Genomic DNA, 27,170 nt, shown 5'->3' on the forward strand with positions numbered 1-27,170 from the left:
ATGGATGATAATTGATCCGGACGAGTCGTAGTTTCACCAGGATTTCTAAATGTTTTAAAAAAGATAGGAATATATTAGAATTAAAGGAACAAATTATAAATATTAAAATATTTCTTGCATCAAATGGATGCTTTATAAATTTCCTCCCACATGTTACCAATCCTGTCAATCACTACCTAGCTGTTCTGTAGGGTGTATAAATTACCATAATCTTAGATTGTATTGAATATTTTAAGGTACTCGAAGTAAAGTGACCTAATATCAGCGCGGAGTAGATAAAAGTAAAAAAACATACTCGTACCTTAAGCGGATTTTAACACTAAATATCAATTTGTGAGTGATTTTACCAAATTCAAAAAGTTAATTGTGAAAATTAGTGTTAAATGAAACATTGTCGTGTGCACAACGTTTAAGTCAAGTGATGCATTTAAAATTCTAAAAGGATCGTTACACTTAAAATCCTTTGAAATTTAGTTAAACTAATTAAATGGTTTAATTTACATATTTATGGTAAATTTTTATAACTTTTATAACGGCAAAATAAACTGTAATTAAAACATGTTTAAAGTGAAAACTATTTATTAATGGTTATTATTGTTATTAATTATACTATGAGTGTTTATAAATTCAATAAAAGTCACGTTTTTTTAAATTAATTTAAATAAACAATTATTGTGATAATCGAATGGTTGGTTCGGTGTGTATTTAAAAACTTATATTAAAGACTCGTTTATGGGATAAGGATTAACTTTGTTTTGGTTAAACTTAGTTTAAATTTGAAATGTTTTTATTCATCATTTGATAAGCTGCTTTATAATTTAGATTAATTGGAACAGCATTCCAAAAAAGTCACGTTTTTAAAAATGAATTTAAATTAAAAATTGTTGTGATAATCGAATGGTTGGTTCAGTGTTGTGTTTAAAAACTTATATTAAAGACTCGTTTGAGGGATAAAGATTAACTTTGTTTTGGTTAAACTTAGCTTAAACCTCAATTAAATCTTAATATTAATATTTTATTAATATTTTGATAATCTTTATAATTTAGATTTATTGGATCAAAATGTTAAAAAGCATGAAAAGAAAAAACAAGAAAAAAGTAGAAATCTAAATATCGTTAATATCTACCAAAATAATAATACGATCGCACAGCACAGTAGTCGTTACTTATGAACTCTAGGTTACTTAAAGACACTTAAGTGACAATTGACTTCTTGCTAGTTTACATGGGGTGTATAAATGACTTCTATCTGCACAACAAAGAGCTCATACGTGTCAACTGTCCAAATATATAAATTGGAGTCATTAATTTTTTATACCCTTCACCTTCGTGAGAAGGGTATATATAAGTTTGTCATTCCGTTTGTAAGTTCCACAATATAATTTTCCGACCCTATAAAGTATATATATTCTGGATCCTTATAGATAGCGGAGTCGATTAAGCCATGTCCGTCTGTCTGTTGAAATCAACTTTCCGAACGCCCCAAATAACTGACATACACGATTCATAGATCAATATCTCCAGAATGCTATTTAAAATCGAGAAAATCGGTCCACAAATGGCTGAGATATAAAGAAAACACCAGGACAACCTCGATTTTTGACCCATTTTTTACTATATCTGGATGACTGCGTCATTAATATAGACAATATGGATAATATCCATTGGATATCTAATGATACATATTTCAAAGACCTTTGCAACGACGTATATATGTAAGACCATAGTAAGTTAGACCAGCAATGGGTGAAAATTGGAAAAAATATTTTTTAACCTGAATTTGTTTCGTGAAATATTAGGACATTGTGACAATATACAAGCAAGTTGACAATTGAGTTAGGTGTTTAACAGGAGAGTTTCCGATCTATGTGTATTTATTAGGGTATTCAATTAATCGGGTTTCTGGTTTAATCGGTTAATCGAGCAAATAATTAATCGGGGTTTTGATTTCGGTTAATAATCGGTTAATTTTAAATTATTCGATTAACCGAATAATTTCTATTTTAATTTTAAACTGAAAAACAAACAAAACATAACAATTCAACAATCCTTTTTATACAAATGTGAGTTTTTTTAGGATTTTAGTGAGATCTTCTGAAAAAATCTTTAAACTAAAGAAATTAATTTAAATGTTTTCCTTTTAAATGATTTTTTCTTTAGTTTTAATAAAAGTTGACTTGGAAAAAACTCTGTCACTGATTGTCGATGTTGGAAAAATCAAAAGTAAGGCATGATAAAGAATATTCAATTTCTTAGTTCTTTTTTTTAGTTTTTTCTAATTTTTTTAGATTTGAATACTCTTAATAGTTTTTTTTTAAGTTCTGATAAAAGACTCGTTTCTGTAATGTCATCCGACTCATTTGGACAAAGTTTATTTTATCATAGAACATTGTAGAAAAAATGTCATTTTCAAATTCCTTAGTTTCAGTTTTGGAAAACTATTGTTAAAAGGGAATGTTCATGAGTTAAGACATACAATTTGAGTGTTTAAAACTATATTTCTATATAAAGTGCAAAAAAAGAAATTTCGGTTAATCGGTTAATCGACACAAATTAATCGGTTTATTTGTTATTTGAAAATCGGCAATTTGAAATTATTCGAACAGTTAACCGACAAAAATTAATCGGTTAACCGATTAAAGGTTAATCGATTGAATATCCTAGTATTTATCAGGCCTGTCACAGAATTCCATTCCGATTGAAAGTGGAATTAATTCCGTATTTTGCTTCTTCAGAAAAAGTAAAACAAAAATTTCTTTCGGAATGAAACCACTTTCAGTTTTCAAAGTGGAATTGATATTTACTTGTAATTATTTGTTTTTCAAAAAATGTTTAATCCACTTCTGTACCAAAAACCTACTTGTGTTTTAATATAAAAAACGCTGTTCAAATTATAGTACAGAAATAATGAATTATTAAATATTTTTCGAATTAATAAATTACACGGAATCAGAAGAACCTAAAACGAAATCGATCGGAATTGTATCTACGGAATTGAAACCATTCCGAACAAAATGTGTGACAGGCCTGATTATTGTCATTATTATCTCTAAATATGAATATCCTTAGATGTTTAAATGTTAATCATCTTAATAATTTATTTAAGTTTTAAATAAAAATTTGGCTTTGTCGCATAGAGAAAATAGAATTGGTGATGATAACCGAATTTATTGCAAATCAAAACGTCTTTATGACCGAACTTTTCTGTTGTGACAAAACAATTTTAGACTGGGGTGACAAATATGGTTATTGAAATCGTAATTATTATGTCAACTGAGTTTCTATTGTTATTTATTTATAATTTACATAAAACATAGAATCAATAATTAAATTATCTGTTAATTGTGCAGCCATTAATTTATTTACTTGCTATCTTATCTTAAAACAAACAATTCAGGCGTCTGATTTTTGCAACCGATTGCATTGGTTGTCATGATTAAATACCAACCAAATGCAATGTTGAAGTTTTTGCTGCTGACGTCTTCAATTTGATTTTGACAATCAAATAGAAATTACTTATTCAATTGTTTTAATCGTAGGACGATTATCAGTTATTATTTAGCATTTAAGTGAATGACAGATACAAAATGAAAACAGCTTGGAAAGATTTAGTTCCCAAGTTGGCGATTGCAAACACTTAAGATATAATTTCATATTGAAAACAAATGATAGGAATCTCAAAAAGTTAATGGAGCAAAAAACATGTTTTCATAGCACTGATTAGATTCCTTAAATTCTCTGCAAATGTTAATTAATCGTTTAGATTTCTATTTAAACATAACCATAGAATACCTTATAACCATATAAATACCGTTAACGGTTTACTGTTATTAAATCAGTTGCCAGCGTTTGACTCTTTCTAACTAATTTATTTAACTTCTTTATTTGTATCGTTTTAGTCGACATAAATGTTTAAAGGCTGGTCCTAATTTATAATTTTACTTTAATAAAAAAAATAAACTACATTTTTAATTATTAACAAATAACATACATACATAATTAAACATAAACTGTGATACCTTTAAAACACACAAACAAACATGGGTCTACCAGAAGTTTTACCAAGTCCAAAGACTGAAAGCCCTTTAGAATTACAAACACCAAAAGCCCGAGAGGCCGCTAATGAAACCGAAGATGTAGAAGCCACAACAAAGAAAAGCCATAGAACCAGGTAAGTTATTAAACAACTTCAGTTTTTATTATTGTAAATAAAATAATTTAATATTTGTATAGCAATATGGAAACTGCTATACACTTATTTAAGGGCAGCGTGGGTGCTGGTCTGTTTGCCATGGGTGATTGTTTTAGAAATGGTGGCTTGGCTGGCGCCGCTATATTTTTACCCATAATAGCTGTGATATGTGTTCATTGTGAACAAATGTTAATTGCTGGCTCCATATTGGCAGTGGAACGTACTAAGGGCGCCACATTTTATGATTATCCCGATACGGTAGAGAAGTGTTTTGAATATGGTCCCAGGCCGTTCAGACGTTTGGGCAAAATTATGAGAGTTATGGTGGAAACGTTTTTGTGTGTGACACAATTTGGTTTCTGTTCAATTTATTTTGTGTTTGTAACCGAAAATTTGCATCAGGTAGGTGAAGAATTCAAATTTTTAGTATTAAACAAATGTAAAACTCTTTTTCCCTTTCCAGATTTTAGAATCATATGGCTATAGTATAAGTTTCAATCTTACCATGCTATTATGTTTACTACCCGCTATGCTGCCTTCTCTACTGACCAATCTTAAATATATTTCACCCGTGTCGGCCATAGCCAGTTTTTCTCTAATCTTTGGTATGGTAGCCACGCTCAGTATAGCACTATCCAGTGGACCAATGCCCTCACCAGCCGAGAGACATTTATTTACTAATGGCCCCCAAATGTCTTTGTTCTTTGGCACTGCTCTATTTTCCTTTGAAGGTGTTGCCTTGATTTTACCCCTACGCAATGCCATGAAGCATCCGGAAAAATTCAACAGTCGCTATGGCGTTTTGAATATTACAATGGTGGGCATTACCACGATTTTCATTATAACCGGTTTTATCAGTTATCTTAAATGGGGCGAAGATGTTCAGGGCAGTATTACCTTGAATTTGGATCCAAATAATACGTAAGTATATAAATTATTTTATGAAATTTATAAATCTAAAATATTGAAAGAAATATTTTGAAAGTTTTGAGTCAATGGGACAAATAATGAGGATCGAAGTCATAGGGTAACAGACGAGACGTAATAGTCAAAAACATAAGTCTATGTATTTTCTTGTAGTATATGTCTGATATCAGACAAATGATTTTTTGTATTTTTGTTTGACAATATCGAAGAAATACACAAAGAGCGGAAACTAGAAAATAACAAAAACAAAAAAAAATACTCAATATATAATAGTTTTTTCCACTAATACATTCACACCACTTAGGTTTTTGACAACTGAGTTAGGTCTATGATAGGAGAGTTTCCGCTCTATGTTGTTGTCAAAAACCTAATTCATGAGAAAAAGCCTATGAATAAAGCTAAAGAATTTCAAAGATTTTGTGGAATTTTGAAATTTTTAATTCTTAATTAAGATTTCAATGTATTAAGTTTAATTAATTCGAAGCTCTGATTACACTAAAACCAAACTGGTAAAAAATAACTCAAATTAACTGCCTGTTCCACGATGTCGAAAGAAAAATGAGTCGAAAAAATTTGTATGAAAAACACTCAGTTTTTAAAATTCTTTCGAATAGTTTTCATACAAATTTATTCGAATCATTTTTCTTTAGACATCGTGAAACATGCCTTAAAACTGTATATAGGGTAAACATTTAAATAAAATAGAGAGGTACATACGAAAAGTAAAGATAGAACCAGCATTTTGGGTTTAAGGTCCAAATCAAGTTAAAAAAGCTACAATCTTTAAAAAACGCTTTCCCTATCAAAGAAGCTATATTAAAATAAGAAAATTATTATAAATATCCCTTAATAACTATTAATAATAATTAAAACTCATTTCAAATTTAATTTTAGATTATCCCAAGTTGTTAAAATCGCCGCCGCTCTGGGTGTATTCTTTGGCTATCCCATTCAATTCTTTATAATGATTAGAATCATCTGGCCACCCATGAAACAAAGTTCAACCAGTGCACAAAAATATCCCATTACGATTCAAGTCATTTTAAGATTCATCATGGTTTTACTAACCTGTAAGTACAATAATACCTTACTTAAATATTTGATTCAAACGAAACTAATTAATTTTTTCATTATTTTCCAACAGTTGGTGTTGCTTTATTGGTGCCCAAATTGCATTTGTTCATATCACTAATTGGTGCTTTCTGCTCCACTGCTTTGGCCTTTGTTTTCCCAGTTTTTGTAGATTTTGCCATTAGAGCTCAAAGACCCAAGGGTTTGAATACCTGGGTGTTTTTGAAAAATATGTTAATCTTGGCCATAGCAGTTTTGGGCATTATCACTGGAACCTATGAAAGTATTAATGAAATCGTAAAGGAATTTAAGGAATAAGTTAGCTTTTAATATAAAAAAAATAAGTATTACTTCTCTCTATTTGTATATAAATTGTTAATGATATTTTACTACTACTACTACTATTTTGTTAAAAAAAATTTATATTGTATATTATTTTTTGTTATTTAAGTTTGATTATGTGTAGTGTATTTACTTGTCGTTTTTAAAAAAAATTAATTTAAACTGGTTTAATAAGTATTATATGTAAAGATAAAAATAAATCTCAATACCTAAGTTTATAAATACATTTAAAAGTTATTAAGACTTTATTGAAACAAATTACAAGTAACTGAGTTTTATTTATTTTTTTTCTAGAGGCATTTGTAATGAATGGCCTTTGTTAAATTCTAAACTGACATTACTAAAAGCCATAACATTTAAACAACTGCCATGGCAAAATCTTGTTTTATTGAGCCCCAAATCAAGCATTAGTTCAAGTACAACTTGTTCTTGAATTTGTCAGCATTGGTAATACTAATACATTCATATGTATTGTAAATGTTTTATTGAGCGCAAAAATTTATTGCATATTTGTGAGAAATTTAATTATACTTTTCTCTGTTTGCATTGATTCACTAATTTAATATTCACATTTCGATTTGTTTTTATTTCCTTATTTATTTACACTTCTCCCTGTTGTTTCTTTAATTTTTTCTCTTCCATTTTTTGCTTATTCTTTTCTTTTTTCTTAATAAATTCACTTTTATCCAAATTATTTTGGAAGAATGTGGCTTCTTTGCGTGCCTGTGAGACCTCTGTCATCAGACGTTGTTTATGAACGGCCGTTTCGTAGTTCATGCGTTCGGTAAGATGGCACCATTTGAAACGTGGTAAGTACTTCATGCTCCATAGATAATCGAAGAATTGTGACTTCTTACGTGAGGAAATTTGTTTATTATTTAATAAAGGTACAATTTGTTTGGCCACACGTTTTGACTCAAACTCCACCCAACCTTCAGTGAAGTGGCGGGCAAAGGGTTTACGCTTTTTCTTCTTTTTATCAGGACCTGGAATTATATAAATATGTACATATTTTAAACAATTTGTTAAATAGCTAAACAATAGTAAATAATTCGGATTTATGACGTTATGTATTTAAATAAAATATAAATTTAGTTAAACTCTATTACTCATATCGAACTGTAAACAATTAACATGTATTTACATATAAAAATAAATAATTTTCTAAACAATACAGTAGGAAATTTTTATGGAAAATTTAAACCTGTTTTTATATATTTTAATCTAGATTTTAAATTTTGTTAAGAAATGTATTAAGTTGTGGCTTAAAAACAATTAAAATTTAATTGCAAAGTATTTAAATATCTTAACAGTTTTCTCTGAATCATACAGTCTGTGTGTATAACAAATATTAGGTGCAAACATATTTTCCATAAATTTTTTTTGAAAATATTAATGTTTTGGGGAAATTTATTAATAGAGCCAATATTTTGGGAAGAAGTGACAAATTTAATATATTTACAGTGACGGACATTACAATAGAATCACTACCAATATTTCATTTAAAACCAGGAGCAATCATAAGGATTGGTGTGGGCCAGAAAATATAAAAAAGTGGCAAAATGTGTTGTGGAAGGACGAAACGACCATTAATTTAATTGGTAGTGATGATAAGACATGGGTTAGACGTCCAAAAAATGGCAAAAATCAAAAACGTTTAAACATGGTTGGGGAAATATTATTATATGGGGATGCTTTTCTTGGTATTGCATTGGTCCAATTTATTGGATTAAAGAAAATATGGATAAGCACTTGTATGTAAATATTTTGGAGAATGTTATAAAGCCACATGCAGAATGGAATATGCCCTTAAAATGGCTCTTCCAGCAAGATAATGACCCAAAGCACACGTCAGGTCTTGCCAAAAAATGGTTTTTATATAACAAAATTCATGTTATGGAATGGCCGTCTCAACAACCAGACTTAAATCCTATGGAAAATAGTAAAAGACAAACTCGGACTTGAAAAATTGAAAAACAAGGAAGAACTTTGGCAGAAAATTCAGGAAATATGGTATGCAATTTCCCGATCTACATGCGAAAGTTTGTTAAATTCAATCCCCAAAAGATTTGATGCTGTTATTAGAAATAATTGATATGCAACAAAATATTAAGAAAACAACGAATTCTTATGATGATTTTTTATTTTTAATCATTTTAAGACTGAATGATTCTATTTGAATGTCGCATATTTTATTTAGTCTTTTAGATTTGACATCGTTTTTAACATAAGAATGTGTTATTTTTTATTTTGTTTTTTTCTATTTATTGCTTACGTTATGAGCATTAATATATAATGAACAAATTTTACATTTTGAAATCAAATTTTGTAGTTTTACCGCTTTAATCGAATTCATATGTAGTGATTCTATTGTATTGTCCGTCACTGTATTTAAACTATTTTTTTTTAACAGGTTTTCCGAAGACCTCTGATAACCTACGAAACCACATGTGGTTCTGATACATATATTCACTAAAATGTTGGTTAGGTGTCGATTTGCTTACGCTTCGGATTATTGTAATGGGTCCATTTTTTATCGCAAGTAATGATTCGGTGCATAAATAATTTTATTTTATAGCGTTCAAGCATCATTTCGGACATGAAAAATCGTCATTCGTGGTCTGTGGGTCTTTTAGATGAATCTTGCTCGCAAACGTTTTAAAATTGATGCTTGTGAAGATCCCAATGATTATGATTGCTCTTGTTGGGTTTGACAACAATATTCATCGAGTAATGCCTCGAAATCTTGTTTTTTTTTGGATGGGCTGGGCGATATTTTTCCTCCGTGTCAAAATCACCACTTCTGAACCGCACAAACCATCTCTCACACGTTGAAAACGTTTGGTGAGCAGCGACTTTTTTTCAAATTAAAGAAGTAAAGTAAAACTTCCCGCATATGACGCTTGGCACAAAATGTTTAATAACGAAGTGAGAATAAATGACAGATTTGTACCCTTCAAAATGAGATATAAGTTATAAAAAAAGAAAAACCGCGTTCAAAAGATACACCATCTATTGTAAATACCGCATTTTAAAGCCATACACAAAGGGGATATTCCAATTTGATAAAGAAATGTTTTGACCAAAAAAATATTTATTTATTTTTTTATTTATTTATTCACAGTAATATAAAAAAGCCTAACAAGTAATAACTAATAACAAGAGAGATATGTATTTTTTCACCAAAGTATACTTTAAAATAAAATTTGAAAACCCATTGTACCATGTGAAAACCTATTTTTTGAAAAAAAATTTGGGGTGAAACAAAAAATTATATATGACGATGAAAACGTCTTTGAAATGCCTATCATTAAATATTCATATTGCCTATGGATCAAAAATAGTTCAAAAATCTGGCTAGTCGTTGTTTTCGCTTATATCTTGGCTATTTATCCGAACTTATCCGATTTATAGCAACTGAACAGGGACTATACCTGGTATATTGATGTATCAATTTTGTACATCGAAAAGTTGATTTCAACAGACGGCTATGGCTAAATTCACTACATTTTGATCCATTGTATACGCTGTTGGAAAGGTCTTTGAAATACCTATCATTATAAAGCCATATTTTGTTTGTTAATGAGTTAGTAAACAAGATATAGATCACAAATCGAGGTAGTCGATTTTATATCTATGAGTTATAACTAACTCAGCCACTTGTAGGACTATTTAAATATAACCTGTACAAAGACTACACCCGATATACTGATGTATCAATCAAGTATGTATTTGGGGTATTTGGAAAGTTGATTTAAACTGGCTGAAGGACATGTCTATATCGACTTTAGTGGTCGCACATACAAAATGTAGAAATTACAAACGGAATACCCCTACCATTATTCATGGTGAAACTTATAAAAATAGTCTTTTTCAGTTATCTATTAATTAAAATTGCAGCGGAAACTATTTTGTTGAAACCACATTAAATTAAACTAAGATTATAAAATAAACCACAATTCTTAACTTTATATATTCTTACCTCCTGGTAATTTTTCCGGTTGCAAATATACACGTCCAATTTTACCATATTCTCCTAAAAACTCTCTGATGCGTGTAACATTCATGTGTTTGGGTATGTTGGATACATAAATAATGCCCTTCTTGCGTTTCTTTTTGATTTTTTCTAAGCCGGATTTACGTAAACTACCCAAATCCATATCATCGTCATCATCTTCTTCCACAGGACTTTCATGAGCCAAGCCGGAGCCATCATCTACTTCTTCATTTTTATCAGCAACAATTTCTCCGACAGCTTCTTCCTCTTTATCACTTAAAACTGTTTCGTTTAAATTTGTGGTTGTTTCATCTTTTTTCAGGGATTTATTTAAACTACCCTTAGTCTTCTTTTGTTTTTTTATTTTGACAGACATTTTAAATTGTATTTTCTCGTAATTATTTTAGGATTTTAAAATATTTTTTTTAATAATTTTAAGCAGCTCAAAGAAAACAAAACAAACTAATTTGACATTTCTATTCACGTGTAGTTGTTTAGAGTTGCCTAGATTTCTCAATTAACAGGGTGTGTTGTTAATTATTATTTTTGTAAAGAGTAGCCAAAGTTTATTTTATGAGAAATACAACACCGTAAGCGACAAAACTACACGAATGAAAAAGTACAGGTAAGCAAAACAAGAAAAAAACTAACAAAACAAAATCGAAAAAATACGTTACACGACAAACGAGTTGTTGACATGAACGTGTAAAGTCGTTAAAAGAAAGAGCGCGCGCGTTAGTGTTTCATTAAAAATGTAGAAATTATAACAAAAAAATAAGAGTAACTAAAACAAACAATTAAAATTTAGGAAATTAACGAAATATGTAATTATAAACAAAATTATATTAACAATAATTCAACGATATATAAATAATTATTTTAGAAATTAAACAAACAACGAAATCTAAAAGAATTTACAACAACCAACGACTTAATACAGTGCTAAAACAAAGTGCAAAAACTACAACAACAACAAAAATAAGAAAAACAAGTTTAGAGTTTGAGTAATGAAACAAATAAAAAAAAGCAACATAATTAATGTTGATGAAAAAAATCATGATAGTTTAATAAATAATTATTGGAAGAAATCAATTGCGTAAATTTATTAACAATATACCTACCTAGGTAGGTAAAAATGTTAACGAAATCGTTAAAGTGCGTGTTTTAAGTTTTTTTTTCTTCCCAAACATTCCTCAAAATAATTCTGTGAACAAAAAGTGAATCATTAGAAACAAAAATACACAAAGCATTAACAACTCCAACAACAACACAAAGCCAGCCTAAGTTTAAATAAATTAAATACAATAAATTTATACAATAGCAAACCATAAAAATTTATTATCTTTATTAGAGGATCACTAAATTTTGGTACAATTTTGTTAATAAAATTCGTTTTGTATTGTGGTCTCTTTCTAACAAGTGTGCTGTTAATAAATAAAGTGAACAAAAATTCCCTATTGATCAAGTGTCCTTTAATTTTAAAGAAAAAACTCTCTTTTCGCTCTCAGTCATGTACACAAACTCACACAAACATGTACACGCAAACTCCCTTTACTAGTTTATTACTAATTCGTAATAACAACCCTGTGCTGTATTAAAGAACAACAACAAAAACAAACAACTGCAAACAGCAATAAGAACCACTAAAAAAATTCTTAACAACAATGCAGCTGCTTTTTTACGTTGATTATTTTTCTAACGATGACAACAACAACAGCTCAACAGCAACTTTATTACTAACCTAGTATACGCCATACGTTTGATGTGAATGCAATTTCAAAGAAAAATTGATAATAGTTTTCAATAAAAAAAAGATAAAGCAAAAGAATCAAGTGAAAAGAAATAATAATACAAATTAAATAAATAATAATAATAATAAGATTTTGTTACTACAACAACAATAAACTCAATTCCATCATACACTTAAGTGTGATTTTTCTTCAGTCGCCTTGCTTTTAATTTGTGTTGTTGTATTTGTGAATTTTATTTTATTATTGTTTTGAAAAAGAAAGTAAGAAAAACGTGAGTTTTGCCAACATGAAAGTCACCGTTTGTTTTGGTGACACACGCATTTTAGTGCCTTGTGGCGATGGAAATCTCTTGGTGAAGGATTTAATTAATGAAGCAACAAGACGTTATAAAAAAGCAGCAGGAAAGGTAAACAAAATTATAAATCTTATCAGTTATTTTACCTTAGTTTTTCTCTTATTTACAAGCATATATATTGTTGTTGTAGTTTTAATGAGTATTTAGGTAAGAAAAGATAATAAATAAAAGTAATGACAGTAATTCATGTGTGATTTCCTAGAAATTTTTTTTTGAGAAATTAGAGCAAGTGTGTAAAATAGTAATTTATTTAAACAAATTGTGTGAAAATCAGAGATTTGAAATATTTTTTGAATGGTTTCAATACAAAAAGTTTAAAATAATTTTCCGTCAGACATTGACTGAACATTTTTTGGTAATTGATTTAATACAATTTCATAACATTCAGAACAGATCTATATTTATACCTACGAATAAAATATTATTCGGTTAAAAAATATATTTAAATATTTTTTTTTAGTTTTATACATATGAAAAACATTTTATTTGATAAAATGTATTCTGATATATAGGTAGGTATTTAAATTTAATTTTTTTATTGAAAAAGCTAATAAAATATGTCAAACAATTAAATTTTCATTTATTAGTTATACGAATCAAATATTATTCGGTTAAATTATATTCGAAAAATAAATATTTTTTTTAAATTATAAAATATATTCAAATGTGTTAAATTTCATAGGGTTCGATTATTTTATTTGATTTGAAATGTTTCTGAAACGAATATAATTTTTTAACATAACTGTCCCAACAGTTATGCCATTTAAAAAAAAACAAAACATAATTATATAGTTTTATTCGGTTTATTATACGAATAAAACTTTATGCGATTAAATTTATTCGAATATATATTTACCTGCAAGAATTTGTTATTACAAACAACTAATAAGATATGTAAAACATTTCCATTTTCATTTATTATTTATACGAATAAAATTTTATTCGGTGAAAATATATTCGAATAAATATTTTTGACTTAAATTTTTTTTTTCACTTATTTTATTATTTTTTTCTAAAAAAATTATAAAATAAGTGAAAAATTTTGATCTATTATTTATTCGAATAAAATATATTCGAATAAATATATTTTTAACTTGGATTTATTTATATTTTTTTTTAATTTTATATAATTTAAAAATAAAATTTTTCTTCAGTTTTTGTTAAAAAATATAATTATTCGATTAAAGTTATTCTAATAGAATCACGCGATTAAGATTTTTTTTTATAAAAAAATTACTCTTATTACCAAAAATACTAAGATAAGTGAAAAACTTAAATTGCATCTGAATTCTAAAACGATTAAAATTTTATTCGCTTAAAAATTATTCGAATTTATGTTACTTATTCTAATAAGGTTTTTATATTTACTTAGCAATTTAAAAATTTTTAAAATTTCTAAAAAAATATTTTTTGGAATTATGATACGAATAAATTACGTTAAATTTATATTTTAATATTTATTTTATTTTATTAATATAAAAACATATTTTGTGGGCAATTTCATTTAAAATGTAATTGCTTCACAAAAAATAATAAAATCAACGAATTTTTAACGATAATTTACATATACGAAAAAAATATTATTCGGTTCAAAAATATCCGAATACATATTTTTTTTAGTAGTTTTTCTTTGAAAAAAACCACTGAATTGATTCCTAACATTAGTGAAATTTTAACGATTATTTATACGAATAAAATATTATTCGGTTTAAAAATATTCGAATACCTATTTTTTTCTAGTTCTTTTCTTTAGAAAACCACTGAATTGAGTCCTATGGACAAATTTCGCAGCATGAGTTTTTGAAATTTATAAAGTATTTCTTTGCACTTGACACGTAATGTTCAATAATATCCCAGTTAGAAATAATACATCTGCGTTGCACACACAAAAACACAAGGCTCTTTTCATTAACTTGTGTGAAAAATTCTAGATTCGTATAAATCATATTTTTATACTCAGGTTGAGTAAGAGCAAAACGTGTAGTTTTTGTTTATTTTAAATCTGTTTAGTTAAAATATTATCTAAATCATCCTGTGACTGACATATGTCAATAGGACATAATATGCACCTGACATTCATTTAAAATTATCAGGCCTCACCTAACTTTGTTATTAAAACTCTATCTTGCATTTGTTCAAATGTCAATTGGAAAAAATTATCAGGTTGTTACTAGTGCTGATCGTTTACTATTGATAACTAGCAGATTTTCTTAGAATTTCCTTTGGTAATTTTAAATTTATACATTATAATTTCTTTTCTTACATTTAAATATTTATTACTAAAGTTTTGTAAACATGTTTATTTTAAATTAATATTTTTAATTTTAGTCGCTTTATTTAGGCTCCATTTCATATATATTTCTTAGAAAATATAATTTAATTGTAATAATTTCCAAGAATACAGAAAATGTTAAATATTTAAACTCTTAGCAGTAGAGAATGTATCTTTATTTTATTAATTTAAAATGTATAAGTCATATTTAGTATTTATATTGAAAATTAATCATAAAACTATAAAAAATTCTCAATTTTTATTACTCGTTCCGTTCAGTATGTATTTATTTAAACAGCACATATTTTTGTGATAAATTCTTAAGAATTTCAACATTATTATCATTAAGTAAATTCCCTTAAAAAAATCTCAGATAAATATTTAATTTTTGAATGAGATAAGATTTATTTATGCTTAAATATCTGCTACTTCCGTTGTTACTTTTGGTGACAGTTAGCCTTTTTTTACCCCTGACAGTAATGAAAGTAAATTTGTTGAGTGTTTTTGAATGAGAATTGAAATTGTGCAATGAACCAGGAGAATTGAGCTCAATTTATAAGCATTTTCAAGCAAAGTATAGAAATGACTTGGAAAATCTTAAAATCTTATAGTTTCAATTTTCTATTTCCGTTTAATTTAATTGTAAAAACTTGATTTTAAGTTGTAATATTTTGAAACCCTTGTATAAATTCACACTGTTTAAATATTCTAAGTGTTCGTTTATTTCTCTACATAAATTTTCTCATACAATTTAACCAAACTAATTGAAATACCTTTTATTTTAATTATTTAATTAATGATAATAATGATAAGAAAAATCTATTTACAACAACTTAAAAAGGTTGTAATCATAAAGCATGTAGTTTTTCAAAATTAGTTTTTTTCAAAATAACATTTTTGATATGAAAAAGAAAAATTCCCATAAATTTTTAATTAAAGCTTAAAAGAAAATACCTACAAAGAAACAACAAACATAAAATAAACACTAACAACATGAACCCTAATGACCTTTAGATATCAGAAAACCTAATGGAAATTTTCTTTAAAAAAAATTTCTTGAAGACGCCCTTCTTTACACTTGCTGCACGATGAAAAGAATAACGATTTATGTTTTGAGAATAAAAACACTTTTTAACTCATTTTAAAAAAAAAAAAAAAAAAATGATAGATAGATCAAAAGTAATTAATCACACGTAAAAGGTTAAATGAAAAAAAGTAATAAGTAAGAAAGAAATTTGTATTTATTTTTCTAAATGTAAACATTTCTCATATCTCTAGCAGGTACTTGTTTTCAGTTTGATTGATTTGTTACTAAAGATATTAGAAACTAATAATAATAAAATAACAAAATTGAAAATATACTTTATTGGTTTTAGATGGAAATAAGGTTTTTTTAAGATTTATTTTTTTAAAGTTTTTTTTTTTTTTTATCAATATTTGTCAATTCAATATTAAAGCAAAGCCAAAATGAGTTATTGTTATTACTAGATAACACAGTGATAAGTCAAATATTATAATCCCTAACCCACACAATGTCTTGACAAAGTATTTGTTCTTGAAAAATTGAAGAGATCTTCTTCCACTCCTTTTTTTTGTAGAGAAAACAAAATAAATCTTCTTTATAAAAATGAAAAATCATGCTAAATTCTCACAAAGATTATTTATTTATGCTGCCTATGTCTACTATGTCTGTTTGTATCTTTATGTGATTACGAGTATCATCATCATCATCAAATTGGAGCATTATTATTTTGTTATTAAACATTACATTTTTCAAATCTTCTAACACTGTCTGAGGGCTTTTTTCCAACCTTTCGTTTGTATTTAGATTTTTGTTATGAAGTGTGGCACACCCTGCTCTCATCTTTTTTCTTACTTTCTTGTTGTTGTCTGCAAGATCAGAGCTTCGTTTTGAGGCTGGCGATGATCAATCAAAATTAGTTGTTTTGTTTGTGGTGTCTGTACAGAGAAAAAATATTATGTGTCATAGTGAATTATTTGTGTTATAGATTACTTTGTATATGAGCAGTTTATTATAAATTACATGCATAGATTATTATAAAATGTATATTTCTTTCGTCTTTGTTATCTACATATTGTACATTTATACAATATCAAACATTTATATTGATGGATTTGAGAGTTGATTTTAGCATTTCTCCTTTTTTTTTTTTTGGTAATAAAAGGGTTTTTTTCTAATAATCGTTTATTGTAGTACATAGCTGTAACTTGTGAATAAAATACAAAATATAAATATTTTTTATATTATTTTAGCTTTTGTTTCCAATTATAAATATTTATTTTCCAAATTATTTATTAGTTAATTAAAGTATTTCTCTAATTTATTAATAATATTTACAGTTAAATTTATGCATATTTATATCTTTTAAAACCAAATAAATAATAAATAAAATCATTTTATATTAGTTTAATTAAATTATATTGATATTTTTTTAGAAAATAGTAAAATTTTATATATTCAAATAAAACAAAGTTGAATAAAATTTAAATTTATTTCATTTAGATACAAATAAAATCAACTAATTTCTTTGGAATATTTATTCAAACAAAACACAAAAAACTAAAATTATTCAAACAAAAAATGATTGAATAGAAATAATTCTAGTAAAACTTTAGAAATATTTTTATTTCTCACAAATTTGAAACAAATAAATTTATTTTTCCAAAAATTACAGAATAGAAATAATTCTAATAAATGTTAAAGAATATTTTTATTTCACAATAATACTGATGTAAAATGTCTTCTGATTGCATTCTGAGTTGAAAAAGTTATTTTCGAAACGAATTACAAATTTTTTTCAGATTCAACTTGTTTTTTCTTAGATATTGTTTCTCTGATATCTAATATTCTATTTTTAAAAACTACTAATTAATCATTGATTATCACTAGAATATGGACACAGATTAATGGTTTCAATTTGAGGTTTATTATTAATTTAAATTGTGAAGAAGAAAATGAATTATTTTTAAAAACAGTTTTTAAAGTAACTAGTTGTTCAAAATGATCGTCTTACATGGCATTCCTCCTAAGGCTATTTAATAACCCTGCAAGTGAAATTAGACGTTCAAAATATCGTTGAATTATTTTTGAAAGTTGTTTTTGTTTATTTATAGCAAACGAAGGATCTTTTTCATAATCCTCGGAAGAAAAATCTTTATCGTCCGAGCTCATTTTCACAAACAAAAATATTTTTTTATAAAATTGTTCAAAAATTTGTTGTTAAAATATTTGATTTTATTTTCACAAATAAAATTATTCAAAGAAAATTTCTATGAATAAAAAAGTATTATAAAATTTTTTGTTGAATATTTAAATATTTTTCTTTTTTTTGGAGAAATAAAATTATTCAAAGAAAATTGCTTTGAATAAAATCTATCAACAAATTTTCGAATAAGTAAAATAATATTTTATTCATAACTAAATTAATATTTCATTTTTACTATAAAAATATAATTTGAAAATAATTACATGTTTTCATATTGATTAGAATATTTTAAAATCTATTCATTATATAATAAATAAAATACAACTTATTGTTACTAAAATACAAATACTATTAGTATAATTTTATAAATGTTTATTAAAAACTTTTAAGTATAATTTATTTAATATCGTATTCTATTGAAATCAAATAATATTTAATGCTTTATATTCTAAATAGATATATATTAATTAATATCCTATTTTGAATAATATAGAATGATTTCAATATAAATTTATTTTTTTAAATGTAACTAAAATTCAAAAATAATTAAGCTTTTGGAAATATTTTGAATAAAAATATTCACAATTTACAGCTATGTTGTAGTAGAGAAAGACTGAAACAGACATGTTTCTATAAAAAACTGGTATACACATTTTTCACTAGAATTTTTCTATAAAAAAACTGTTATACACAACTTTTTCTATAAAAAGACTGTTATACACAAATTTTTCTATACAAAAACTGTTATATAAAAATTTATCTTAAGAAAAACTGTTATACATACATTTTTTTATAGAAAAAATACTGTTATACACACTTTTTTTTAAAAAAAACTGGTATACAAATTTTTCTCTAGAAATTTTCTATAAAAAAACTGTTATACGCAAATGTTTCTATAAAAAAACAGTTATACACACATTTTTCTATAGAAAAAACTGTTATACACATATTTTTCTATAGAAAGACAAACATTTTGCTATAAAAATCTGATAAACACAAATTTTTCTATAGAAAAATCACATAAATTTTTTTATAAAAAAACTGTTATACAAAAATTTTTATATAGAAAAAACTGTTATACACAAATGTTCCTATATGTTATACAAACATTTTTCTATAGAACATCTGTTATACACAAATAAAAAAACTGTTATACAAACATTTTTCTATGGAAAAAACTTTTATACACATATTTTTCTATAGAAAGACTGTTATATCCAAAAATTTTTCTATAAAAAACTTTTATACATAAATTTTTTTATAAAAAAAATCTGTTATACAAACATTTTTTTACAGAAAAAACTATTATACACAAATTTTTCTATAAAAAACTGCTACACAAAATTTTTTCTATAAAAATTCTGTTATACAAAAATGTTTCTATAGAAAAAAAACTGTTATACATAAATTTTTCTGTAGAAAAATCTGTTTTTCTATAGAAAATACTGTTATACACAATTTTTTCCATAGAAAAAACTGTTATACACAAATGTTTATATAGAATGAACTGTTATATACAAATGTTTCTATAGAAAAAACTGTTATATACAATTTTTCTATAGAAAAAAATGTTATACACCAATTTTTCTATAAACAAAACTGTTATACAAAAATGTTTCTATAGAAAAAAATGTTATACACAAATTTTTCTATAAAAAAACTGTTATACAAACATTTTTCTATAAAAATCAGTTATACACACATTTTTCTATAAAAAAAAACTGTTATACAAAAAATTTTCTTTAGAAAAAACTGTTATACACAAATTTTTCTATAGAAAGAACTTTTATACACAAATTTTTCTATAGAAAGAACTGTTATACACAATTTTTTCTATAGAACAAACACAAATTTTTCCATAGAAAAACTGTTGTACACCTCCGCCTTTGACAAAAACGTAACGCATAAAATAATCTTAATTAAATAGGAATTATGTTGATTCCTATTTAATGTCTAATAATTACCAAAAATCTATAAATAAAATACACATGGCACAGTAAAAGACTAATAAAAGAAAATCAGTTTCCAATCTCCAGTTTGATTCAACGAATCAACACCAAGGAGTAAAAAGGAAAAACACAAAAAAAACATACATAGATGAATTGTCAACCAAAGGTTGACTACAGCAACAGACACACTAATCTATATATATAAAAATTAAATGGTCCATGTGTGTAATGTCATCACGTGAGAACGGCTGGAGCGATTTGGCTGACTTTTTTGTAGTCGGTTTGTAAAGAAAAAAAATTAAAAAATTACGGCTAAAACCGGCTTTTTGAGTCCAGTCAACTGTAATAAAAAAGCCCCTAAAGTATGCAGTACAAATTTAGATATTTTATTTGCAAATAAATAAGAACAGGCAGGGTTGGACGAACTAACATTTACCAACCGGGCGAAGCCGGGGCGGTCAACTAGTAAAATAATAAATTTGTAATAATAATAATACACATATATAATACAAAATACATATTTGAATTTTCGTCTAATTTAAAAATAATATAAATATGAATTTGGCTTCCCATATTCTAATTCCTAATAATAGTAAGTTAAATACATTACAATAAGACCTTGACAATGAAGATTGTTGATGTCGCCCTTGGCAGGGTAGAAAATGCATTCCAATTTGCAAATTGTCTAAAATTTTAGTATTCAGTGATATTCTTTGAATTATTACAAATAAATTATAATAAAATGAACTTAAGCCTAATTAAAAATTTGCTTTCAAAATAAGTATTTATACTGTCATATTATGATTCAGACATTACTAAACTACTTTTAAATAATGCAGATGGTATGTAGTAGTCATTCGAAAGTATTTTATTGTAATTAGTAATTTTTGCTAACTATTTGAAGGCTTTATAAATTAGATTGCATCAAACAGACAATGACAATAAAACTTTCTTTACTTATTAAATCTGGATCTAGTATTTCTTAAAATTAATATTTTGTAACTAGAAAAAGTTAATGTTTTAATATTCATCTCAATCATTTCGCATTCAGACAACTTTGAACACAAAGTAGAATAACAACTACTCATATCAACAAAATTATATAAGATTAAAATAATATAAGATTAATAGAAAAAACGTAATTTCTTTATACAAGTACCAGCATGTACAAAACAAAAAAAAAATACAATTATTATTCAAATAATGTAGTTTTACTTGACACTCCTCCATACAGTCTCAGCGCAACACCTGAATGAAATATTAAAATATTGTAAAATTCTAAGTAGAAATAATATCTCTATAAAATTAACACATGAACAACCTACTATAATTGTTCAATAATGGAATTTAACTGGTTTTAAATAATTAATATTTCAAACTATTGTACATAGAGTGACAAATGAAAAATATGTATTGAAACTATTACGTCAAGTTGGGTAAAACTTACTTTTTTTTAAAAAATAAAAAATGCAATACAAAATTATATCATTTTATTTGCATTATTATTTCTCGTAGTACACTGATCGGTACTCATAGTCACCAGGGGCCGAAGATGAACGATTATTTTCCTGCGAATTTAAACAAAAAAAATAATAAAAAAAGAAACAGCTGTTCAGACAACAAATTATGCCCAAGTACTGGTTTAAAAGTTCATATATTGGACTGACTTTCAGTTATCAAATTTGATTATGATTTAAAACTAATTGCAGTTAAATTTAAATTATTAAATCCTTTAAAGTTCTGCCTTTAGAACAATAAAATATTGAATGATATATGCAATGAATAAATAAATAGTGTTTCATTTTATTGTACATTAATTAAAAATGAATGACTTTATGTGTGTTTAATGAAATTATATATAATTTAGCAAAATTTAACATTTTTATCTCATTTAAAACTAGTTAAACAAACGCCTACAAAATAAATTTTAATTGTAAAATACAAAACGGAAACATCTGACAACGTACGAATAAATGTGTGACGGGGACGATAAACGCGACGCTTTGTACTCCTCAACAATGGAAGGTCAGCACTATTTTTGTAGAGCATTTTGTTTTTAGATTATTTTAAAACAACTTCATCGACTAAAATTACCATCAACCACATATGAACACAACTAAATTAATACACAGAGAGGGAGAGAGAAAAAAATCAATAAATTTGCAAAATTTTTAGTTTAAAAACAAAAGCCTACTTAAAAATAAAAACAACAAATTGTGTGCTAAAATGGCCCAATTGGAAATATCTAAAACACATCTTAAGAGTCTTTTCAATCATTGCAATATCAGCAATTCAAGAACAGTTGCAATTTTTAGCAAAAACTTTCATTACCAAGTAATGGTTTAAAATGCTAATAGAACGACCTCTTCAATACCATTTTATGCAATGGAAGCAATCACATTTTTAACTGTGATAATCAACGTTAACTAAAACTATAGATGCAATTTCAATATCATCTGAATGCTTTATTTATATTTAACAAAAAACTTAACAATCTTAAACCCAGTTTAACCGCTAGCTTTTAATTATTGAAAATATTTATTGTGCTTGCCACATTTCAAAAAAAATACTGCTACATACTCTAGATATTTTTGAATTATTATTTATAGTCTGATTAATTGTAGTTTAGTTAAACTTAGAAGGCTTCTTTAAACCCAGCTAACCGTTAGCTTTTAATTATTGTAAATATTTACTTGCCATATATCAAAAGAATTACTTCATCTCATTAATTGTAGTTTAGCTAAACTTTTTACTAAAATAACAAAGTTAAACTGGATGAAAATCACAAATTTATCAAAATTTAAACAAAAAATTTAACTAAGATTAGTTATAGTTTAGTTAAGGAAAGCTTCTAATTTCCTTAACCTCAGTTTAAGCGTAAAATAACAAAGTTAAACTGGCTGAAAATCACAAATTTATCCAAATTTAAACAGAAAACTTAACTGAAATTAGTTATAGTTTAGTTAAACTTAGAAGCTTTTCTTAAACCCAGTTTAAGCGTAAAATAACAAAGTTAAACTGGATTAAAAACACAAATTTATCGAAATTTAAACAAAAAACTTAACTAAGATTAGTTATAGTTTAGTTAAACTTAGAAGCTTTTCTCAACCCTAGTAACAGACATACACTTTGAATTATTTTAAAGATTTACATGACACAATTACAAGAAACAATCTACAGTAATCCTGAGATTTTGTAACTCGTAATTATATTCTGATTTATTGTAGTTTAGTTAAACTTTATATTAAAATAACAAAGTTTAACTTAAAATATGAATGAAATACACAAACTTATCCAAATGCTTCGCTATTTATTAAAGGAAAAGCTTAACTATGATTAATTGTAGTTTAGTTAAACCCTGGGTTAAACACTTAAACCCAGTTTAATGGCAAGTTTAAGTGAAAAATTTTAAAATACTATAATATTACTTATTTAGTATTATTTAACGATTTAACTGTGATTATTTACTGTACAGTTAAACTTCGTTTAGACTAAACTTCAAATCTCAAATTTCAAATCTTTTTTTCAATGTCTGGATATTTTTTATCGTTATATCATAACAGTTTTCATTTACTCTCCGGAATAAACCGAATCTCTGTCAACTATTTGACAGCCGTATCAACCGAAAGTTTATTCCCCCAGGAAAACTGCATTTACATTGTCATAACCTGTAACAGCTGCAGTCAAAATGCTGAAATGTCTTGAAGAAGACTTAATTTTTAGTCAGTACTAAGAAACAATTTCCAATTTCCCAGCATATCTGTATGCACATTGTCATAACCTGTAACAACTGCAGTAAAAATGCTGCAATGTCTTAAAGAAGTTTTTAATAACTCATGACATTGTCTTGAGTACTCAATTTCCAACAGGGAAATAATTGTAATTTATAGCAGAATAACTACGTCTATAATTAAATTTATACTCAATCTCAATATACAGATACAATATAATTGTATGGCAAATACTACACTAACTCTACACATTCAGGTTTGTTCATCTGGTCTACTATAGTAAATAAGTATAAATTGCAACCTAAACGTGGGAAACAAAAATGTCAGCATTTTCTTTTAACAACAAAATATTGCAATCTAAGCTTTTGTTCTCATTTTGAAAATAAAATAAAATGAAAAAATCTAATTTCAATCGTTAAAAGTTGGTATTAAAATAAGCAGAACTCAAAAGGTATAAAAACATTTAACAAATTTCTAAACATATTTTCCATTTCACATACGCAAAAATATTTATGGTCTTTATGCCCTCATCAATTAACTGAATGATGAACCACATTTCAATAAAACAATTTTGAACAATTTACAATTTAATAGTGCAGGGTTTTACCACGTTCATGATAACAGCAATATTTACCGCTAAAAACGTTAGTTTTTTGCTATTTTTTCAAAACTCTAAGAATTCATTGCTGGCAATCACTGCTGTTTTTGTTAAACTTCTATTTATGCTCATGGTTTAAATGAATTACCACATTTGAAATGTAATTTGAATTGTAGCAAAAAATTCAAAAAAAGAATACCATTGCCAATCATATTTAATAGAGCTGGATTATAATAATAAAACTAAATTAAGAACACACGTGTTTTTACAGTTATTTATGTCTTATTTTGCCAAAAATATTTCAACCCAAAAACATTCCCCGTTTTATTAAACTTGTTTTAAACTAAAACATGTTTATTAACAGAAAACTGATTATCTTCCTTTAGTACTTGCAACATTATTATTATCATTATTATTATTATTATTTTTGTGTTCAACTGGAATTTAAGAGAAAGAAAAATAACTGAAATAAATAAAATTATTTTGACATACTTTTTAATGCATTACCAACACAAACCGTCGTATCGTCATATGATTGGACGGACAGAAAGACAAAACAAACTACTTGTTTGCCCCACTCTGTTTTTCTTACCTTATTGTCTGCATTTTTTGCTTAATATGTGGTTTTGTTTTTTAAACAAAAATTCAAAAATACTCCAAATAACATGAACATTTCCTGCTCGTTTGTTGTGTCTCTTTTTTTTTTGGTTAAATTTCACACACAATTATATGGGTTACACTGGAAGAAACTAAAAACTAGATCCCTTATATTAAATCCTGTAAACGTGGTTTAAGTGCAGCTTAAATTCTAAACATTCTCTTAATCTTAATTATTAAACTGTTTAAATTTTCATTCATTGTGATTGGCATACATTTTTAAAAGTATTTGAAAGTTTAACAAGCCATATTCCATATTACAATCAAGATCTGTACTAATGGCAGTTACATGCAGGCTTATGCCAAACATTTCTATGCTCACCCCTGTACCCTCCTACTCACTACAGTTTCAAAGTTTATAATTCAACCGATATTGAGCATAATTCACTTACTTGGGGGTAATGTATAGCAATAATATCGATATTTTAACAGAACTGATTAATTGTAGTTTAGTTAAACTTAGTTTACTTGAAACTGTGGATACACAGTTAAAGCTTAACTATGATTAATCGTAGTTTAGTTAAACTTAGAATTGTTCTTTAAACCCAGTTTATTGTAAAGATTTACAAAATATGAATGAAATACACAAACTTATTCAAATGTTTCAATAATTGCAGTTTAGTTAAACTTAGAAGCTTTCCCTAAACCCAGTTTAACCTCATGATTTTAATTATTGTAAAGATTTCCTTGCTAAATTTTAAAATTGACCTTTACTCCCACATAATCCTGAAATTTTGGAATTGCTATTTATATTCTGATTAATTGTAGTTTAGTTAATCGTAAGACTTAGATAACAAAGTTTAACTAAAAGCTCATCTGAATGTTTTAGTTGTAATTAAACAAAAAATCTTTATTAAGATAAATTGTAGTTTAATTTTGTCTTGAGATTTTTTAAAAGTTATTTATATTCTGATTAATTGTAGTTTAGTTAATCGTGGGACTACGATTACAAAGTTTAACTAAAACTATATTTAAAATACACAATCTCATCTGAATGTTTCAGTTGTAATTAAAAGAAAAGCTTAACTATAATTAATTGAAGTTTAGTTAAACATAGAAGCATAACTAAAACCCAGATTAATCGTTTGATTTTTATTATTGTAAAGATTTGCTTGCCTAATTTCAAAATATACCTTTACTGCTGAGATTTTGGAATTGTTATTTATATTCTGATTAATTGTAGTTTTGTTAAACTTGGATCTAAGATAATAAAGTTTAACTAAAACTATGGAAGCAATACACAATCTCATCTGAATGTATTAGTTGTAATTAAATAATAAATGTTTATTATGATAAAGTGTAGTTTAGTTAAACTAGGAAGCTTAACTAAAAACCAGTTTAACAGTCTGCTTTTTTAGTGTTTTAAAGACACACTCTTGAGATTTTTGCATAGTTATTTATATACTGGTTAATTGTAGTTTAGTGAATCGTGGCACGAAGATAGCAAAGTTTAACTACAACTATATCTTTCCAAATGCTTCATTAGTTATTAAACAAAAAGCTTAACAAATATTAATTGCAGTTTAGTTAAACTTAGAAGCTTCCCTTAAACCTATAATTTTAATTATTGTTAAGATTTACTTGCCAAATTTCAACATAGACCTATACTCCTACAAGTTTACTATGATTAATTACTTTAGTTTAGTTAAACTTAGAAGCTTAACTAAAACTTTCTGATTTTATTTTAGTTTTGTTAATCGTGAGACTAAGATTACAAAGATTAACTAAAACCATGTTTAAAATACACAAACTTATTAAACAAAAAGCTTAACTATGATTAATTGTATTTTAGTTAAACTTAGAAGCTTAATTAAAACCCTGTTTAATCGTTTGTCTTTTATTTTTTTGTAGAGATTTACATATATGAAAAGCAATATCTACCCTCCCCTTAGATGTTTGAATTGTTATTTTTATGCTGATGAATTTTAGAATACTTTAGTTAAACTTGGGATTAAGATAACGATGTTTAGCTCAAGCTATGGAAGAAATACACAAATTAATCGAAATGCTTTAGTTGTTATTAAACAAATAACTTAACTATGATTAATTGTAGTTTATCTACACTTAGAATATTTCCTTAAACCCAGTTTAACCATAGCTT

The 27,170-nt window shown here is 26.1% G+C and overlaps 3 protein-coding genes across 3 annotated transcripts in view; 2 read left to right on the forward strand and 1 right to left on the reverse strand.

Annotated features, from left to right (window-relative positions):
* The first annotated feature begins 4,011 nt into the window (after positions 1–4,011).
* On the forward strand, positions 4,012–6,796 carry LOC135956665 (neutral amino acid uniporter 4). The gene is made up of 5 exons (XM_065507216.1): positions 4,012–4,171; positions 4,234–4,594; positions 4,656–5,113; positions 6,014–6,189; positions 6,264–6,796. The coding sequence occupies exons 1-5, from the start codon at positions 4,041–4,043 to the stop codon at positions 6,506–6,508; spliced, it is 1,371 nt and encodes a 456-aa protein (XP_065363288.1). The 5' UTR covers positions 4,012–4,040; the 3' UTR covers positions 6,509–6,796.
* A 294-nt stretch (positions 6,797–7,090) lies between these two features.
* LOC135957026 (uncharacterized) lies at positions 7,091–10,923 on the reverse strand. Its single transcript, XM_065507683.1, has 2 exons — positions 10,515–10,923; positions 7,091–7,518 (listed from the first exon to the last, which is right to left on the reverse strand). The coding sequence occupies exons 1-2, from the start codon at positions 10,903–10,905 to the stop codon at positions 7,133–7,135; spliced, it is 777 nt and encodes a 258-aa protein (XP_065363755.1). The 5' UTR covers positions 10,906–10,923; the 3' UTR covers positions 7,091–7,132.
* A 260-nt stretch (positions 10,924–11,183) lies between these two features.
* Positions 11,184–27,170, forward strand: part of baz (bazooka) — a 111,164-nt gene continuing 95,177 nt past the window's right edge. The window contains exon 1 of the mRNA XM_065510345.1: positions 11,184–12,686. Within this exon, the coding sequence (XP_065366417.1) occupies positions 12,567–12,686 (120 nt within the window). The 5' untranslated portion in view covers positions 11,184–12,566. The remainder of the gene's footprint in view (positions 12,687–27,170) is intronic.

The sequence above is a fragment of the Calliphora vicina genome, chromosome 4 (genome assembly GCF_958450345.1).
Source record: "Calliphora vicina chromosome 4, idCalVici1.1, whole genome shotgun sequence".
In the NCBI taxonomy this organism is placed as follows: domain Eukaryota; kingdom Metazoa; phylum Arthropoda; class Insecta; order Diptera; family Calliphoridae; genus Calliphora; species Calliphora vicina.